At 39.4% G+C, this 21,572-nt stretch overlaps 1 protein-coding gene across 3 annotated transcripts in view; it reads left to right on the top strand.

The window, feature by feature from the left end:
• USP37 (ubiquitin specific peptidase 37) overlaps positions 1-21,572 on the top strand; it is an 83,703-nt gene that overhangs the window by 49,737 nt on the left and 12,394 nt on the right. For 2 of the 3 annotated variants that reach the window (XM_070422132.1, XM_070422131.1), the window contains exons 14-20: positions 1,326-1,443; positions 2,724-2,803; positions 5,734-5,898; positions 8,287-8,352; positions 11,080-11,221; positions 16,551-16,806; positions 17,680-17,846. In XM_070422132.1, the coding sequence (XP_070278233.1) occupies positions 1,326-1,443; positions 2,724-2,803; positions 5,734-5,898; positions 8,287-8,352; positions 11,080-11,221; positions 16,551-16,806; positions 17,680-17,846 (994 nt within the window). The remainder of the gene's footprint in view (positions 1-1,325; positions 1,444-2,723; positions 2,804-5,733; positions 5,899-8,286; positions 8,353-11,079; positions 11,222-16,550; positions 16,807-17,679; positions 17,847-21,572) is intronic. The other variant, XM_070422133.1, reaches the window with a different exon arrangement.

Here is a 21,572-nt window from a genome sequence, read left to right as displayed (position 1 = left end):
ATCTACCGGTTTTCAATTATTACATGGCATTTTAATATGTTCATGTATTCTTGAATATGAAGAATTATGAATTCTTGCCCAAACCGGTTTGGCTCAGTGAATAGAGCGTCAGCCTGTGAACTCAAGGGTCCCAGGTTCAATTCCTGTCAAGGGCATGTACCTTGGTTGTGGGCACATCCCCAGTAGGGAGTGTGCAGGAGGCAGCTGATTGATGTTTCTCTCTCATCGATGTTTCTGACTCTATCCCTCTCCCTTCCTCTCTGTAAAAAATCAATAAAATATATTTTTTTTAAAAAGAATTATGAATTCTTCATTTGAAGAACTTAAAAATCTAAAATTAAGTACTTAATATTCCTCATAAAACTTCCTTCTGCAGTCTATCTCAGTAATGACAGTTCCAGAAATGTGGTGTATACCTTAATTCTTTTCTTTATCTTGCACCCCTACATCTAATTGTCAGCACATCCTTTCAATTCTTCACAGTACATCCAGAATCTGACCCCTTCTTACCACCTCTGTTGCCACTACTTTGGACTAAGCTGCTATCATCTCTTGCCTGGATTGTTGCAGTTCCTTCTAAACTGGTCTCTTTGTTTCTGTTCTTGTCTCTCTGTGGTCTATTTTAAACACATTAGTCAAAGTGATAAATTTTTAATGGAAATTAGTTCATGTCAACCCTCTGCTTGTAATTCTTAAAATAAAAGCTGAAATCCTTACTATGATCTACAAAACTTCTTATGATCTGCCTTTGATTAACCCCTCTCCCCCAGTTTACTCTCTAGCTTCATCTCCTATTACTCTTCCACTTGTTCATTCTGTTCTAACCTTTTTTAAAAAATGCCAGAATCTTGGTACCTCAGGGCCTTTTCACATTTCAAGAAAGTACTTAAATACTTGCCAGGGTTACCCTTTGTGTTGATTTTTTTGGATATATATATATATATTTTTTTTTTTTTTTTTAATTTAGAAATAGAGGGAAAAGGAGAGAGCTAGAAACATCGATGAGAGAGAAACATCAACGTCGATCTGCTGCCTCCTGCATGCCCCTTACTGGGTTTTGAGCCCACAGCCCTGGGCATGTTCCCTGACCAGGCATCAAACCAGTGACCTCTTAGTGCATGGGTCAACGCTCAGCCACTGACCAACACCAGTCAGATACCTGTGATTTAATAAGGGTTAAAGTAATGTGTCTTAAATGTGTATATTTATTATGCTTAATCATAGCCTGTTCATATACTGTGGGGAGCAGCGTTCCTGAAGTATATTTGTATTTATTTTGTATTGCAGTTAGGTTTCTGAATGCTTAGATTTGTCTTCTTTTACAGATGTGGAGAGACTATTCCCAAAAGAGAACAGTTTAATGACCTCTCCATCGACCTTCCTCGAAGGAAAAAGCCACTCCCTCTGCGTTCAGTTCAAGATTCTCTTGATCTTTTCTTTAGGGTAAGTAATATATTTTGGTATTTTTACATAACTAAATTTTATATATCATAGATAATTATATTTGAAATTGGTTTCTTTAAGGCAGAATTTGGACAAAATTACTTGAGGGAAAACAAATGAGAAATATTTATAAATATTTTTAAAAGCTTGATAAATCTAATTGTTAACTCATTGAAGAAGATTGATTGCTTAAATAGATTATACATTTGACTCAACAGGAAGTGTTTTAAACCTTAGAAGCAGTTATTTGTAAACAAATATTAATTTGAAGCCTAGGAAGTGACACATGCTAAAATTTGGTAATGTGGATTAAAATTGGAGACACTATGTAAGTGAGTATACTAAGATCTGAGGAATAAAAAATGCTCTTTGCTTTTCTTAGGTTGTATGTACTCTATTAGAAACAACACAGAAGTCATGTTTACCTAATGCTGTAAATAAATATTTGTGTCTGTGAAATACTGTTACAGATAATCTGAGGCATAATTGGACCTGTTGTGTAGCAGTCCTTATAACTGAGGGAAATTTGCCAGGATTACCCTTTGTCTTTAAAATAGTGTTTCTTGTTTTGTTGTAGCAAATGGGCAGAATTGTCTTCCTAAGGTTAATAAACTTCTGTTCTTTAAATGATTAACATTTAGCTCCACCCAATGATAAATACTCTGCTTTTCTTTTTGCTTTAATCATTCCTTGCTATTCCTATTATTATCGTAGAATTTGAAGCTTTTCCTGTGTAACTTTACCCCCATTTTTTAAGGATTTCTTGTTTCAGTTTTCTCTAGGTAATGCTATCCACCCCAAACTTTGGTTCTTTAGAGCAGTTGTTCTTAGTGGGCTGTTACCAGAAGATTGAGTTCCATTATAAGAAAGGGGTAGAGTTACACCTAACAGACCAGGAACTCCGCCTAACCTGAAGGTGATCTTATCTCTGCTATGGCCAAATGTTAGATATACTCTTGGCAGTGGTTCTTGTGTATGTATTCATGGGGAAAAGGTTGAAAATCTGCTACCAAAGAATCTATCATAAATTGAGTTACTATCATAAATTGAGATGTTTCCTTTGTAAAAAAGGAAATTAGGAATTCTGAAATAGGGCATGTTATTATAACTATATTTTGAGCATTAGGTCTTAATTTAGTTAGGTTTGTGACTCTAGATACAAACTTGTTGGAGCTGTCAATCCACTGAAGTAGTATGACTAGAGAAAATTAGTAGCATTTAATGGGATAATACTAATTCAACTTTATGCTTCTTTATTTTTCCTTCTTGTCTTTTTACAGGCAGAAGAAATCGAGTATTCCTGTGAGAAGTGTAGTGGGAAGTGTGCTCTTGTCAGGCACAAATTTAACAGGCTACCCAGGTAAAATTAATTGCTCTTTCATTTTTCTTTTTTAAAGTACTTACAAATATTACTGAATAAGTGAGGTTTACCAGAGTGGATTGGTAAAGAAGGTCAGTAGAGCTGAGATATGAAGAGGGTAGAGGATAGAAAGCTAGAATGCAGAAGACAGGAGGAGGGTTTGGAATGTTGAAGGAACTTCAGAGTCCCAAGTGATGGCAACAAGAGGACGTTTCTCTCTCATCGATGTTTCTAATTCTCTGTCCCTCTCCCTTCCTCTCTGTAAAAAATCAATAAAATATATATATATATATTTTTTAAGAGATTTATTTTTTTTAAAATATATTTTATTGATTTTTCACAGAGAGGAAGGGAGAGAGATAGAGAGTTAGAAACATCTATGAGAGAGAAATATCGACCAGCTGCCTCCTGCACATCTCCCACTGGGGATGTGCCCGCAACCCAGGTACATGCCCTTGACTGGAATTGAACCCGGGACCTTTCAGTCCGCAGGCCGACACTCCATCCACTGAGCCAAACCGGTTTCGGCAATAAAATATATTAAAAAAAAAAAAAAAAGAATTAACTAAATGTGGAGTTTCTGGAACCTAGCCCCTAGAGCAGTGATGGCAAACCTTTTGAGCTCGGCATGTCAGCATTTTGAAAAACCCTAACTTAACTCTGGTGCCGTGTCACATATAGAAATTTTTTGATATTTGCAACCATAGTAAAACAAAGATTTATATTTTTGATTTTTATTTATATATTTAAATGCCATTTAACAAAAATTAACCAAAATAATGAGTTCGCGTGTCATAGGTTCACCATCACTGCCCTAGAGCCTAGTTCTTTTGCTCCTTTCTAGAAAATGAAATATTTTTTAAAGAAATGACTTTCTAAATCATAACAAAGAATTTGTTCTTTGCTATTTGTGAGTGTTTTAAGGCAGGAGGGTGAGAGGGGACAAATATTAAGGCAAAAGATTATTACCAGCTGTCATTAGTGAATGAAACCGGTGTACAATTAAAAATACTTGTTTGACCTGGCAAGCTGAATGTCTATTCCCTTTCTAGCTGTCTAGCTATATGGTCTTTCAATTGGTAGAAAAAAATACTGAGGGAAATTTATCTTCTTAGTTTTTTTTCTTTCTGGTAGGTCACATATGTTAAAGGTTAATTTATTCCAAACTTACATGAAATAGAAGCCTTTGTATCATAAGTCTTAATATTGTACTTTTTTTGTTTTTGTTCATTTTACTATTAAAGCCAATCAACTACTATTTTTGAAGGGTCTGGTATCTTCATCAAATCTACCTGGCTGGTGTGGTTCAGTAGTTGAGCATCAACCTATGAACCAGGAGGTCACAGTTCGATCCCCAGTCAGGGCACATGCCCGGGTTGTAGGCTCAATCCTTGGTGGGTGGCATGCAGGAGGCAGCTGATCAGTGGTTCTCTCTCATCATTGATGTTTCTATCTCTCCCTCCCTTCCTCTCTGAAATCAATAAAAATATCTTTCTAATGTACTTAAAAAAATTTTTAAAAATCTGTTCATTTCTAGTCTACCTCATCTTTGTAAATCAGTGATTTTTAACTGTATCATCTGTCTTTCATATTGCCTTTTATTTTGGTATGATTATTTGAAGTTAGTCAAAATATTTGACATCTCATAATAGTTTTGTATTGCAGTTAGACTTCTGAATGCTTACATTTCTAATTGTCAGCAAATTAGACAGTTTCTTCACATCAGTTGTATGCTTGTGTTTTCTCAAGTTGTGAATGTGAAGGTTAGGAATTCTAGCATACTTTTAAAAGAAAAATACAGTTGATAACTTTAATTTACAGATTTTTCAGTTTGTGGCTTCTGTGATGAAGGTATATGTATATGGTAAGAAATGAAACTGTTTTCCATAAATCAGACATTACTTTTGCAGAATTGAGGTTTATTCCCATAAAGTTCTGAAATTCACTTGTTAAAGTGTTCTTGTGCACTATGAAGTATATCTAGTCCATCAAGCAAAGATTATGTTCTGTATTAGAGATGAAAGGTTGCCACAGTAGCAATTAAGAAGAAGTGTTTTTACAGATCTAAAAGCCTTTTCAGACCCACAAACCAGATGTGCCATGAAATTTTGTAGAACTTTTACGTAGAGAAAATGTTTCTATTTGCCTTAGCTTTTTTCAGAGAAAGTTCTAATGAAATAAGCCTACTTCTTGTCAAAAATTATCTTGTTACCCTAGCCGGTTGCACAATGGTTAGAGCGTAAGCCTGTGGACTTGAGGGTCCTGGACTCGATTCTGGTCAAGGGCACGTATCTTGGTTGCAGGCTCGATCCCCCGCCCCTGTCAGGGTGCATGTGGGAGGCAACCAGTCAATGTGTCTCTCTCACATCAGTGTTTCTCTCTTTATCTGTCTCTCATCTTCCTTTCCACTCTTTCTAAAAATCAATGGAAAAAATATCCTCTGGTAAGGATGAACAAGGGAAAAAAAAATCAGCTTGTCAAAAACCAGTGTTTACCATCCAACATTGGGCTGTTTAATGCTTTAATTAAAATTATCAGTGGTTATATAACACCTATTTTTTAAAACTATATAACATTGAATTTAAGAATTTAACCCAGTTATCAATATTAGCATTTAAAAATATAGCGTTCTTGCCTGATGTGGGGGTTTTTTGTGTGTATTTTGTTTTTCTAGGAACATTGTAAGTATTTTACCTAAATCCACCCAATGCCACTGTTTTATTTTTATTTCTATTCTTACTACTTAACACAATGCCTAGCACATAGCAGATATGCAGTAAATGTTCTTTGGCCAAATCTTTAGTTTGATCAAATATATTCTTTAAATCAAGAGCTATTTAACATGGTTAGTTGCTGTGATCTTTTTTCACGCATAACAGAGTTACCTTTATTATGTACAAACTAGTAACATCATCGTCTCCTGTTTTCAGGATCCTCATTCTTCATTTGAAGCGATATAGCTTCAATATTACTCTCTCACTTAACAACAAGATTGGGCAGCAAGTCATCATTCCAAGATACCTGACCCTGTCGTCTCATTGCACTGAAAGTACAAAACCACCCTTCACTCTCGGTTGGAGTGCGCATATGGCAATGTAAGTCCTTAAGAGAGAATTTCTTTGCCTTTGCTTTTAAAGTAGAAAGGCTTAAAATAATAATAATAATAATAATGTGGAAAGCCTGTAGTGTCTGATCAAAAGAATGACTAAGCTAGATAACACAGCTCCCAGGTAAAATCAGACCAAGAAGGAAATTTTAATTTTGCTTTATTTGGAGATTTTGTGTTAAATTACTGCCTGATTGAAGTAATTGTAATCAATTGAAGTAATAAAGTGCTTATTCAAAAATTTTCCGAGTACATTAGTTGCCTTTCATAAAAAGTTACCTCTTTAGGTAATACTCTTAACGATTTTAGATCACTAGAGGACAGTGTGATACATGTTAGGAATATAAACTTAATTTGCATGCTCATATGCATTATCTGAACACTAAAATACTGACTCCTGTGTTCCTTAGAAGTTCTGTTTCATTAGTTCTAAGATAGGACTTTGGAATCAATATTTTTACCAAAAGCCTTTCTGGCTCTTTGGGATATGGCAATTTGGGAAACACTATATTGAATGTTATGCTGGGGCCCCAAAAATAGATTTTGTCTTCATAAATGTATTATTACCAGTGGGAGTAAAGAACTTCAGTGGCTCCTAGAAATTTTTACATGAGAAAAGAAGTAACCTTTAATTTTGCTTCATCATAAAATGCAAGAAAAACCTTAGGACTTTTCTGAATACTGCTCTTTCTTCTGCATACTTGTATTACTTTGGAACCATATAATGTAGTTCCTTTTTATACTTGGACTCTAGTTTGAGAGAGTCATAAAGTTTAGGACTTTAGAGTTGAAAAGGACTTTAGAGATTTTGTCTAAACTCTTAATTTTACAGAGGAGACCCAAGGAGATTAAGTAATTTTCTTAAAGTCATACGGTTAGTACACCGGAAAAGCCAGATTTCTTGGCTAAAGTGGAATAAAAGACATGTCAAAAAGTGAATGAACATTTGCTAACGTGAATTGATATTGTTTTGTAAAAATGTCTTTCTCCTTGGTTTAATAATTGAAATGTATACTACATCTTATAAGTATATATTAAAGACCTTAACGGATAAACTAATAAAACCTGTTCCAGAGATTCTTAATGTTTCTGGATTTTGTCTTATGGCCTTTCTTTGGAGTAGATGTGGGTTTTGTGGGTGTGTTTTTTGTGTGTTTTTTGTTTGTTTGTTTTTGTTCGTTTTTTTTACTTGATGCAACTGCCTTCTGCTGGTAGAGTTGTTACTCTTTCTGGCTGGCAGTAGTACTATATCAACCTATCAATGTAGGCTCTTTATGAATCATACCAGCCCTGAAAACAGGCTATCTGACTCTGTAATTTAATAGCTTTAAGACTTTGGACAAATTCCTTAACTTAGCTGTAGGGAAAATAATCGGGTGGTTGTGAACGTTAAATGCTGTGAAACACACGCATTCTTACTCCAGTGGCTCACATCTAGTAAGTCCTCAAAAAATGAGAGCTATTACTATTTTATTGCTTAAAAGTAAAGAACTGGGACAAGATAATTTTCCCAAGTTGTTCATATGCGTTACATTCGACTTCATTTACATTTGACTTTGTTTCCAATGCTCTTTATTTAGGTCATTAAATCAAGGAAAGGCCAGAGATAATTTTATATATATATACACATCCTATATAATAAAAGGCTAATATGCAAATCGACTGAATGGCAGAACAACCGGTCACTATGACGCGCACTGACCAGATGCTCAATGCAGGAGCTGCCCCTTGGTGGTCAGTGTGCTCCCACAGGGGAAGCATCACTCAGCCAGAAGCTGGGCTCGCCAGCGGGCTCATAGCTGGTGAGCACAGTGGCTGCAGCAGGAGCCTGTCCCGCCTCCGCAAGGCTCCTGCTTCCCTGGCAGTGCTAAGGACCCCTCAGAGGATGTCCAACTTCGAGAGGGTGCAGGCCTGGCTGAGAGACGCCCCACCCCACAAGTGCATGAATGTCATGCACCGGGCCTCTAATATATATGTGTGTGTGTGTGTATATATATATTCTCCCCTCCCCCACCCCCCACCCACAGAGGAAGGGAGAGGGAGAGAAACATCAATAATGAGAATCATTGATCAGCTGCCTCCTGCACACCCCCTACTGGGGATCGAGCCTAAAACCTGGGCATGTACCCTGACTAGGAATCAAACCATGATCTCCTGATTCATAGGTTGATGCTCAAACCCTGAGCCACACCAGCTGGGCCAGAGATAGTATTTTGTTTTCTCCTTTGGCCTCTATTGCTAGTAAAAGTAGTATAATTATTTGCTTTTCAAGAGGATAGATATGGGTCTATAGTTCAGAATAATTCATTTTGTAAATTAAATATATATTTTTAATAATATAATTGTATACATTATATATTTTCTAATTTTCTGATAGTTCTAGACCATTGAAAGCCTCTCAAATGGTGAATTCCTGCATCACCAGCCCTTCTACACCTTCAAAGTGAGTTATATGTCTTGTGTACCCAAAATTTGTATTTTTAAGGATTTGGCTTACCCTAATTTCCAAAATTATTCCCTCCCCTTTTCTTTATTGTTTCTCTTTTTGCATGATAACTGCTCTGTATTACTATACTTTGGAATTTTCTTGATTCTGCTTTAAACTATAATCTGGGGTAAAACAAGTTTTTAACAGTGAAGCAATTTGAGATGATCGTCTCAAGATTTTGTTCTAAAACATTTAAAATCATCTGTTAATATGTAATATTTTCATCCTACTTCTCTAGAAATTGACTGATGATGAGGAATTTTAAGGATTGAAGGGCTGAAATAACCCATGTTGGTGTAAAGCACCATCCCTCAAGGATAACATGGGAGATACGAAAAATATCTTTTTACTTGTTGCTAGCCAATCTGGGACTTCTTGTCTTAGACACTGAACTGAAGCTATTCTGAAAGGAGACAGAAAACAAACACACATTGGAATGTACCTGCTTTACAAATGTTTTATTTTTTTATTTTTTGCTTAAGTCCAAAAGTTTGTCCAAGATGAGACGCAAATACATTTTTAAATATACCTCCTCTATGATTAAACTAGAACCACAGTTTCTTGATTAGACCATTCTAAATGTCTAAATGCTTGTCATTGGTCTTTAAAATTAGTTTTTCTAAAAATTTGATGTCCCAACGTACTTTTAGAAAAGAGACATTTTTATTGTTTAAGGGCTTTGGGGGGGCTTATATAACCATAAAATGACATTTGGGAATTGCTATTTTCTTTTCCTCCTGTTAATTATTTTTCAGTGCAATTAAAACCAGATGACTAACATGACTAGAAATGATACCGATATGAATACTCTTGCCCGTTCTCAAGATACAAATGAGCAATACCACTTGGCTGCTTAGAAAGTGAGCAAGTGATGCATTTACAGGATGAATATTTTTCATTACTACAGGCAAGCTGCCTTCTGTGAATATAGTAACTATTAATGGAATGCACTCTTTATGTACCAGATCACTGTAGTTTCAAGAAAGAGATGGTTTCATTGAGCATCATTATACTTGGCATGGTCATCTGTTCTCCAGGGTCTATTGGTATGAGAATTTGAGAATTGGTCAATAAAGGATGATTAGGCCCTAGAAGACCTGTCATGCCGATCAAATTTAAAAGAGGCTGAGTTATGAAGCAGAATACCATTGGATTGTCTACAGTGTCCTTTGTCATCACATTTGACCCTGGTATATTGATAGCCAGGTGTCAGCCTCATTCAGCAAAGTATTCATGTGGATAAACAAATTTAACATGTTCAGTTTTGCTTGGTGAGCATTAAATCAGAAATGAGAAGTAAAGATGGTTAATTGGCTATTTCTCAGTTATTTTTAAAAACTCTCTTGAAAACATAGTGGGAGACTATTCAAGTGTTCCGGCTGGAGTGCAGAGATATCCTGGCTGCTCTCAGCCAAAGACTATGTTTGGGATTATCACTGACCACTTGCCTCTTTTCTTTGATCTACATTGCTATACAGTTCTCCTGGTTTCCACTGTGGCCTCTTATTTCTTGGTACCATCATTCTATATGTTTATGTACAGTTTTCACTTTAAATTAAATGCCTTTTTTCCAATTTCCATTTTACATATTTTACATAGTATAGCATATGAATTTATGTTAACCTCCATCAAAGAAAGTTTGTGCTCTTTGACCTTTACCACTTTTTCCTTTAATTCATTTTCAGCTCACTTGGAAGCCAACACAGTAACACCTTACTTATCTAGTATCATTGAAGAATATTTGATATTCCACATAAATGAATTTTTATATAACTAAAGCTTGTCTTTTTGAGCATTAATCTTAAAAAAATTTTAACCATTTTAGGTGGTTATATAGTCTGTAACTTTACAGAATTCTTTATATTCTTAAGTAAAATATATTGAAGATAATTTAAATATATTGTAATGACTTAGAATCAACATTTTGAGTATCAGTTATTGCACTGTGTTTTAATATAGTAATGCCCTCAGATGGCATTATTCTACAAGACGGTTTACCTTTACATTAAATGACTTATAGGTTTTTATTGCCCTATTTGTGGTTATTCTCTCTCATTTCTTAGCTCTCATTTCTTGATGAACTTGCTACATTATTTTATACATCATTTCCTGGGAAAGAAGGGTCCCTGTCTAAAGAGTAAAGTACATGGGCTTTGAAATGCTGCCTTCCTCAGAAGCCTTTTTTCTTACTTTTGAATCCCTGTATTCTGGAAGGTAGAGGTTGCCAGATGTCTGACCTACATATAAGTGGATAAGTGGAATGTTACTGTTAATTTTAAAATACATGGATCATAAATTAAAAGTTCAAAAATTAGTTCTCATACTCTATTGTCAAAAACATTTATTCATTGCTATCTTTGCATGCATTCAGTACTGTACTTGCTTTATAAAGACAATAACAAACTTCTTTGGGGCTGATCATTAAAAGAAAAAAGGCACAAAGTGATTGGTTTATTGACATATAATAATATAAAAGCTGTCTAATTTTCAAAGCATGACTCTTTTGAAGTGGGGCAAAGGTAATAATCTTTAAGTATACTTTTTGATATATCTTTATTTCTGTTACATTATTTTCCATATAGGAAAAACTTTTGTTTTATTTTGGACTTGTGCTTCAAAAAAATAATAAGGACAGTGTTTATCAGTCTTATATAGGTTTTTTTATTTTCCCTTGAATTACAGGAATTTCCCCTTCAAATCCAAGAGCTCATTGGCTTTGAGCCTTGATTCAGACAGTGAGGATGAACTAAAACGCTCTGTGGCCCTTAGCCAGAGATTCTGTGAAATGTCAGGTTGTGAACAACAGCAGGAAGATGTGGGAAAGGTAAGTAATTTCTTATCAGAATATATGACAAAGATTTGTATAGCTCTTAGTAGCCAAACAAATAATGCCTTTTATAACCAGCATCAGCAAACTTAATATACAAGATAGATCATAAACTTAATGGGTCTGTTCAAACACCAGTTGTTATGATTTTTAATTATTTTCTTTATTTTTCAATTACAGTTGATGTGCATTGTTATATTAGTTTCAGGTGTACACCCCAGTGATTAGACATTACATAACTTACTACTAGTAAGCAATCATCCCAATAAATCTCGCACCCACCTGACCCCATACATAGTTATTAGAGTATTATCCTATCTAATAATAAAGAAAGATGGTAATTAGCCGTACCTCCGCTACCCTTCCCATTGGCTAATCAGGGCAATATGCAAATTAACTGCCAACCAAGATGGCGGCCGGCAGCCAGGCAGCTTGAAGCGAACAGGCTTGCTTGCTTCAGTGACGGAGGAAGCCAACATTCCCCGCCTGCCTTGCTGGCCTCTGAGCTTGCAGTTTAAGAAACATTGTTACAAATATAGAAACTAAACAAAACCCCAGAAACCTGCTTTCAGCCAGCAGGACCGCATCATTGTTTCAATTATAGAACAAACACAGATCCCTGCTTTCAGCCAGCCGGGATCTCAGAGCTGGAGTGAGCAGGACCGCAACAGTGTTACAATTATAGAACCCAAACAAACCAGATACCTGCTTTCAGCATCCGAGGCCTCAGAGCTGGAGCCAAGCCTCAGAGCTAAAGCTGGCCCAGAATTAAAAAAAAAAGAAAAAAAGGACAGGTTGGGAACTTCAGTCACCCACCAGCCTGAAAATGGCCCTCAGCCCCTCACCCAGACTGGCCAGGCACCCTAGTGGGGACCCCCACCCTGAAGAGGGTGTGATCAGCTGCAAACAGCCATCATCCCCTCATCCAGGCTGGCCAGGCACCCCAGTGGGGACCCCCACCCTGAAGAGGGTGTGACCAGCTGCAAACAGCCATCATCCCCTCATCCAGGCTGGCCAGGCACCCCAGTGGGGACCCCCACCCTGAAGGGGGAGTGACCAGCTGCAAACAGCCATCATCCTCTCATCCAGGCTGGCCAGGCACCCCAGTGGGAATCCCTACCCTGATCCAGGACACCCTTCAGGGCAAACCAGCCGGCCCCCACCCGTGCACCAGGCCTCTATGCTATATAGTAAAAGGGTAATATGCCTCCCAGCACCGGAATCAGCAGAGCCGCAAGGCCTCCTGGCACCGGGATCAGCGTGACGGGGCAGCGACCAAACCCCCTGATCGCCCTGCGGCTCTGTGTGTGATAGGGGGCAGGGCCACAACCTCCCTATCTGCCCTGCTCTGTTCGTGACAGGGGAAGGTGCCCCATCCCCCTGATCAGCCCTGCTCTGTGCCTGATAGGGGGAGCTCCCCAACCCCCTGATCGCCCTGCGGCTCTGTGTGTGACAGGGTGCGGCGCCCCAACCCCTCCCCCTCCCCCCACGGGCCCTGCTCTGTGTGTGATGGGGTAGAGCCATAACCTCCCCATCGGCCCTGCTCTGTGGGTGATAGAGGGCGGCATCCCAACCCCCTGATCCGCCCTGCTCTGTGTGTGATGGCGCGGTGCCCCAACTCCCCTATCGGCCCTCCTCTGTGAGTGACAGGGGGAGCTCCTCAACCCCCTGATGGGCCCTGCTCTGTGTGTGACAGGGGGGAGCTCCTCAACCCCCTGATGGGCCCTGCTCTGTGCATGACAGGGTACGGAGCCCCAACCCCCCTGATCGGCCCTGCTCTGTGCGTGACAGGGGGTGGCGCCGCAACCTCCCTATCGACCCTGCCTTGAGTGTGACGGGGGCGGTGCCCCAACCCCCCAATCGGTCCTACCCTGAGCGTGACTAGGTGTGGCATCGCAACCTCCCGATCCGCCCTGCTCTGTGCATGACAGGGGGCAGCGCCCCAACTCCCCAATCGGCCCTGCTCTGAGCCCGACCAGGGGCTGCACCTAGGGATTGGGCCTGCCCTCTGCCACCCAGGAGCAGGCCTAAGCCAGCAGGTCATTATCTCCCGAGGGGTCCCAGACTGCGAGAGGGCACAGGCCAGCCTGAGGAACCCCCGCTCCCCCCCCCCCAGTGCACAAATTTTTGTGCACCGGGCCTCTAGTTGACTATATTCTCTATGCTGTAGTTTATATCCCCATGACTGTTCTGTAACAACCAATTTGTATTTCTTAATCCCTTTACCTTTTTCACCCATCCTCTTAACCCTCCTCCCTTCTGGTAATCATCAAAATGTTCTGTGTATGTATGAATCTGTTTCTGTTCTGCTTGTTTATTTTTATTTTAGACTCAATTATTGATAGATATGTATTTATATCTATAGATATATATATTCATAGTGCTGGTCCTAGAGCCACTTAGTGAGAGATACAGGGCACGCTGAGGCCAGATGTTGTATATTTGAGAGATTTTAGGAAAATCTGAAGCATGAGCCAAGACATGCCACTCATATAGAAAAGCCACTGGAAACAGGTTGGGTGGGCCTGCAAGTTAGTGGAGCAGGGTCTCAGGGAATAACCAGGGCAGGGCAAACTGTGTGAGCCAGGTTGATGGAGTCTCAGTTATGGTGCCTGCCTGCCCGCTCTGTATGGGGAGGGCTCATTAAAGGAACAATGGACGCTGCCAGCATTTCTGTCTGGGAGAAAGCTGCCCTTTCCTTCCTCCCCATCCCCTCCAGCTTTCACCTTGATGCTAGACAATTCAGTTCCTCCCTGTATGTCTCTCGTGTTTTTCAGGCTGCTACCAAGTGGGAGTGAATCTGAGTAAGTCTACATGTGGGCCCTTTAAGAGAAACTGCCTGGGACTCCAACAGCCTTCTCTTTCCTTCAGCCTCAATCCCACCTGATTTTTATAGCCAGAAGTCATGGCAACTTCTCTTCCTGGCACTGGAACCACTGAGTTGGGGGGCCTGGTGTGGGGCTAGGACCCCTCACTCTTCAGAGGGCACCTCTGCAGCTGAGATATCCCTCCCGATTTTTTTATCTGTCACGTGTGGGTGTGGGACCAGCCCATTCCACATCTCCAGTCCTATCAGTCTATGTGACTTGTTCTTTAATTCCCTAGTTGTAGCACTTCCATTCAGCCAGATTTCACGTGGTTCTGATGGTTGTTCTGTAGTTTAGTTGTTACTTCAGTGTGGTTGTGGGAGGATGCAAATACAGAGTTTACCTACACTGTCATCTTGACTGAAAGTCTCCAACACTAATTTTAGAATGTGCTTTCTGTAGCTACAAAACCAGTCTGTTTAAAGTTGGATTGAGACTTTTTTAATTGAGATGTAATTGACAAATAATATTGTATTACATTTCAGGTGTACAATATAAGGACTTGATATTTGTATATATTGTGAAATGATTACCACAATAAGTCTAGCTAACACTCATCACTATACATAATTACCAAAATAATTTTTTTTATATATTTTTTATTGATTTCACAGAAGAGGGGAGAGGGAGTGAGAGATAGAAACATTAATGATGAGAAAGAATCACTGATTGGCAGCCTCCTGCATGCCCCCTCTGGGGAGAGAGCCTGCAACCCGGGCATGTGCCCTTAACCGGAATTGAACCCGGGACCCTTCAGTCCTCAGGCTGACGCTCTATCCACCAAGCCAAACCAGCTAAGGCTCAAAAGAATTTTTTTTTTAAATATATATTTTATTGATTTTTTACAGAGAGGAAGGGAGAAGGATAGAGAGTTAGAAACATCGATGAGAGGGAAACACCGATCAGCTGCCTCCTGCACACCCCCTACTGGGGATGTGCCCACAACCAAGGTACATGCCCTTGACCAGAATCGAACCTGGGACCCTTCAGTCCACAGGCCGACGCTCTATCTACTGAGCCAAACCGGTTAGGGCAGAATTTTTTTCTTGTGATGAGAAATTTTAACATTGACTCTCTTCACAACTTTCAAATATGCAATACAGCCGTCTGGTATGGCTCAGTGGTTGATTGTCAAACAATGAACCAGGAGGTCACGGGTTCGATTCCTGGTCAGGACACATGCCCAGGTTGCAAGCTCAATCCCCATTAGGGGGCACTAAGGAGGCAGCTGATCAATGATTCTGTCTCATCATTGATGTTTCTATATCTCTTTTCCTCTCCCTACCTCTCTGAAATCAATAAAAATATATATTTTTAAATATGCAATACAAGATTATTAACTGTAGTCACCATGCTGTACATTACATCCCAGGACATTTTTATTTTATAACTGGAAGTTTGTACCTTTCGACCCCCTTCACCCATTTTATATATATCACACACACACACACACACACACAAACACACACACACACACACACACCACCCTCATCACCCTCATCTAGCAATCACCAATCTTCTCTATATCTATGAGCTTGGGTTTTTTTGTTTATTTTTTTAGATTCTACATATACTAGTGAGACCCTGTGGTATTTGTCTTTCTCTGTCTGACTTATTTCACTTAGCATAATGCCTTCAGGGTCCATCCATGTTGTTGAAAATGTCAAGATTTTCTTCTTTTTTATGGCTGAATACGATATATGTATACTACATCTTCTTTACTCATTCATTCATTGATAGACACTTAGGTTGTTTACAGGACTGAAGTTTTAGATAAATAACTTTCTCCTGTAAACCTTCAAAGCTACTTTTATTTTTATTTTATTTTTAAATTTTTATTTATTGATTTTTTTTTTTTAGAGAGAGAGAGAGAGGAAGGGAGAGAAAAAACATTGATTTGTTGTTCCACTTATTTATGCATTCACTGGTTGATTCCTGTATGTGCCCTGACCAGAGATTGACCCCGCAACCTTTGCATATTGGGACAATGCTCTAACTGAGCTACCCGGGCAGGGCTTCCTTCAAAGCTTTTACATATTGGTCCTCAAATAATTACTTGCTTTATTTTGGTACTAATTGTTAATATGATGGAACCAGAGTAAATGTTTTACAACAGACTAACCACATAAACTAAAAGTTTAAATAATGTGTGTGAAAGCATAACTACATTATTTCCTATCTTGACACATAATGATAGTTAATACTTTGAAGATACAAGCTTTTCTAGGAGTTTGCATCATCTCATGCAACTGTTTAATTTTATATATGTGTGTGTATTTATTTTTTAATATATTTGTAAGTATTTTTATTTTATTCATTTATTCAAAGAATAATAACTGAACCCAAAGCATCAAAGACAGGAAGCTTTTTAGAAATAAAATTAACTTCTCACTTTAAACTCTAAGATTGCTATATTTATAGTCATCCAGGTTTTCTCTAAAAGTAACTCTCTTCTTCAGGATTCAAAATCATGCAGAATAGAACCTGATAAGTCTGAATTAGAAAACTCAGGATTTGATGGAATGAGTGAAGAAGAGCTTCTAGCAGCTGTTTTAGAGATAAGTAAGAGAGAAGCTTCACCGTCCCTGAGTCATGAAGATGATGATAAACCAACCAGCAGCCCAGATACTGGATTTGCAGAGGATGATATTCAAGAAATACCTGAAAATCCGGACTCTATGGAAATTGAGAAACCTAAAACAGTCACAGAACCAGGTAGGTTTAATAAAGATAGCTGTTAAACAAGGCACAACTGTGTTCAAAATCATTTTAGTGACAAATGGCTTCTAAATAATGGGAAGTGTGAAATGGATCTGTATAATGTATGAGAGTTATGTGGCCCACAGGCCAGAATTTCCCCACCCCTGGTCTACAAGAACAGAAAGAAATTGATGGTTAATTTTTTATCTCCCTGGGCAATGTTCTAAACATATATGTTGTCATATACTTGTGCAATACATGAGATGTTTATTACATATTTTATGGAACTCTTTTTTTAATGTGATTTTATTGATTTTTGAAGGGAGAGGAGGGGAGAGAGAGAAACATCCATCAGCTGTGCCTCCTGCACGCTCCCTACCAGGAATCGAGCTTACAACCTAAGCATGTGCCATGACTGGGAATCATACTGGCAACTTCTCAGTGCATGGGATAATGCTCAACCAACTGAGCCACACCGCCAGTACTATGGAACTCTTGATTCAGAATATGTATAAGGCTTATTTGATTATTAATTCTAAAACACTCATTTAACATACATTATAATAAATGGGGAAAGCTCATTATTAGCTATTTTTGGTTGTCACAACTAGAGAGAGGGGTGGTACTGGCATCTAGTAAGTGGCTACCAGGGATGTATGCACAGGACAGCCACCCCCCAACAACAACAAAATTGTCCCACCAAAAATATCAATAGTTTTGAGATAGAGAAACCCTAGTCTACATGTAGTAAGATGAAATTGTATATCCCAAGCAAGCTATGTGTGAGGTTGAGGTAAATTACTCTCTGAACAGTAGATGTCACTCTAGTCCAGAGATTGCAGTTTATTAGAGAGGATTTCCTAGTTATGTTTTGTTCTGCTTCCTCAGATCCAGCCAGTTTTACTGAGATAACTAAAGACTGTGATGAGAATAAAGAAAACAAAACCCCAGAAGGACCTCAAGGAGAGGTTGATTGGCTTCAGCAGTATGATGTGGACCGAGAAAGGGAAGAGCAAGAGCTTCAGCAGGCCTTGGCTCAGAGCCTCCAGGAGCAAGTAAGATTTATATTGCTACTTTTCTCCAACCTTTATCTTTCCCAAGAAATGGAATAGTAGTAGTAGTAGTAGTAGTAGTAGTGGTAGTAATAATCTACATATATAAAAGGCTAAGTGACTGTCTGACCAGTAGCTATGATGTGCAATGACCACCAGGGGGAAGATGCTCAACATAGGAGCTGCCGATCTGCGGTGACTTGGCAGCTGCGGTTCTCGGGTGACACACCCCGATTCCAGGGTTTATCACCCAAGAACCGCCCTTTTGCAATCCAGGACCCCTCAGGGGATGTCAGAGAGCCGTTTTTAGCCCAATACCTGCAGGCCAGGCCAAAGGACCCCACCTGCTGGAGGGACCCCACTCACTCCACAGATGCCCTTCGAGCCACGGCATCGCCCCAGGTTCGGCCTGCTGTGGGGGGGAAGGAAGGGACTGCAGGAGGTTGGCTTCAGGGCGAGTCTCACCCAGTCCTGCCCCTCAGGCCACCTTCTAATTAATTTCCTTTCAATGTGCACGAATCCGTGCACTGGGGCACTAGTAATCTAATCTAATAATAGACAAACATGGTAATTGACCGTACCTTCGCTACGCTTCCCGTTGGCTAATCAAGGCAATATGCAAATTAACTGCCAACAAAGATGGCGGTTAACCGCCAGCAAAGGTGGCAGTTAATTTGCATACGTAGGCTCAATGCTGGGAGGCGAAAGGGGAAGGACGGAAGAAGCCGCCTGCTGCTGACGGTGATCTGAAACCCAGGTGGCAGGCAAGAGTCGGGTGGCAGGGCAAAGGTGGAGAACCCGGGCCACCTTTGCCTGACGTGAACTATGCAGCTGTGAGAGGGGCGTTGGGCCGCTGGGAGAGGGGCGGGAACTTCCCGGGGTGGGCGTTCAGGCAGCTGGGAGTGGGGCGGGAACTGCCGCGTTGCCATGGCAACGCGGCAGAAGTTCCCGCCCCGTAGCTGCTTGCTCATTCACTTACTCACTCATTCATTCACTCATTCACTCACTCACTCAGCAAACCCTTTCAGGTCCCTGGCACCAGGCCAGGCACTGAAGTTGAAGCAGGATAAGACATGTTAGTAATTCAGTAGGGCGAAGCAGGCACATGAACGAGGCAGTTGTACGCACAGATGCACTATACTGGGTTCAGTGAGGGCTGTAACTAACACCGACTTTTTTCTCTTGATAGAATGGGGCCTCGGGAGCCAGGCCGCCCCAAGCCTGTAGGCCTGTGCCTAAGCCAGGAGCGGCCGAGGTCCCGGAACATGACAGGGTGCAGCTCGGGCTGAGGGGTCTGGCCCCACCCCTCACCCCCCCATCCCCGAGTGCACAAATTTTTGTGCACCAGGCTACTAGTAATAATAACCAACATGTTTTAAGCATTTATGATGTGTCAGGCATTGTTCCAGGTGATTTGAATGCAATGTCATTGATCCACCAAAACAAAATGAAAACTTTGGGGCTCTGCATTGGTTTTGAAACAGAAACTTTGGTAATTTTTCTGTTTTTGGAAATCCAAATGCAACAAAATATATTGTTGGTTACCTTCCATTACAATAATTCATTGCATGCTAAAGCAAGATGGGTTACTAGAGATTATCCCAGTGCAACCTTATTTTGCAAGATGTGAAAACAGCCAGTATAACACTATGATTTTATCATTAATATTTTAAGGCAAAGTATTTGTTTTAGCCATTTTCTCACAATATGAGTCCTTTTCTATAAATTGTTTGACATAAAATTCTTAGGAATATTATCTGAAATTTAGATTTTAGTCATAGACTAACATTTATCTGCTCTTTATATATACTAGAGGCCCGATACACGAAATTTGTGCAAGAGTAGGCCTTCCCCTGGCTGCCAGCACCAGCTTCCCTCTGGCACCCAGGACCCGGGCTTCCCTCACAGCCCCAGCTTCGTCTGGAAGTTCATCTGGTCTAATTAGCATATTATGCTTTTATTATTATAGATTCTGTTCTTTAATTTTTAGTTCTTTATATTTGCCAAAGCTGGCTGATTTGCACTGTGGCAGTAATCAAGGTATCTGACTAAAAAGTGTTGTTTTCATGCTTTTGTAACCCTATGCAATCCAAGTCATGTGATTAATAAAAATTTACCAAGACTCCCTAGAATGAGTAAACAGTTTTAGTGTTTACAAACAGTCAGATTAAGAAATCTAATTTCCCCCGGCTGGTGTGACTCAGTGGTTGATTGTCAATCCATAAACCAAGAGGTCACCGGTTTGATTCTGGTCGGGGCACGTGCCCGGGTTGTGGACTCAGATCTCCAATATAGGGCATGCAGGAGGCAGTCAATACATGTTTTTTTCTCATTGATGTTTCTATCTCTCTATCCCTCTCTTTTCCTCTCTCTCTAAAATCAAAAACATATTTTAAGAAATTATTAAATAAGAAATCTAATTTCTCTAAAACAGTGGATCTTAAGCTTAACTGCACAGGTAATATTAACCTGGGAGTTTTAAAAAATACTGATGCCTAGCTTATTCTGCCTCTCAAATTCTGAAGTAATTGATCTGGGCTGTGGTCTGGGCATCTAGATTTCTTATTTTTCTTTTTTTAAAAAATAATAAGAATTTTTTTCTTTTAGCTGCATCCCTTGATTCTACTGTGCAGCCAAGGTTGAGAACTGCTACTTTAAAACCCTTTCAAAACCAGCTGTTTTGTATTCTTTTATTTATAAATAGTTCCTCACTAGCTACCTTGTCATCAAGATGTATACATGTCAAACTATTTTACAAATAATATAGATCATTTGTTTTAGAAAACTTATTTTTAATGTAAAAGACCAAGGCCTGATTTCTTTCTTTCTTTTCTTTATCTTCATCTAAGGATATGTTTATTGATTTTTTAGAGAGAGACAAACATAGATTGGTTGCCTCCCATACACACCCCAATGGTACGACACTCCAGCTGACTGAGCCTCCCAGCCAGGGCAAGGTCTGATTTCTTTTTTTTTTTTTTTTTTTTTTAATATATTTTATTGATTTTTTACAGAGAGGAAGGGAGAGAGATAGAGAGCTAGAAACATCCATGAGAAAGGAACATCGATCAGCCGCCTCCCGCACATCCCCCACTGGGTATGTGCCCGCAACCCAGGCACATGCCCCTGACCAGAATCGAACCCGGGACCCTTCAGTCCGCAGGCTGACGCTCTATCCACTGAGCCAAACCGGTTCTGGCAAGGTCTGATTTCTTAATAGTAGTACCTTGTAGTATTTCTTACCAGCTGAGCTCATTAAAACTGACTTACAGGACGGGGCAAAAGAAGTTTATGGTTGTTCATATGGAAAATAATACAATAACTAATAAATACTAGTACAAGAATAAACTCTGTTTCACGTACTCACAACTGTAAACCTACTTTTGCCCCACCCTGTGTTTTTCTCAGGTGTGAGGGTAGGATTATAAGATGAAGTTTCTTTAGTTTAGTCTACTTGCATTATTCTATTAAGAACTAAAAGATTCTCTTTCTGGTTTCAGCATAGACTTTATGTATTTGGATAATTTTAAGTAATCTTATTTTCTCTTAGGAAATATTTATTGCTTTCTTGAATACAGTATTTATTGCTACAAGTACTATAATGCAGAATAGTTCATTCTGAGCTTCTCATATACTTTAGTAACTTTATTTTTTTTATTTTTTTATTTTTTAATATATTTTATTGATTTTTTTACAGAGAGGAAGGGAGAGAGATAGAGAGTTAGAAAC

This window comes from Myotis yumanensis, unplaced genomic scaffold (genome assembly GCF_028538775.1).
Source record: "Myotis yumanensis isolate MYYU_CA2020_CCGP unplaced genomic scaffold, mMyoYum1.0.hap1 SCAF_8, whole genome shotgun sequence".
Lineage (NCBI taxonomy): Eukaryota > Metazoa > Chordata > Mammalia > Chiroptera > Vespertilionidae > Myotis > Myotis yumanensis.
Note: the sequence above shows the minus strand (reverse complement) of the source record. Positions and strands in the feature narration are given on the sequence as shown.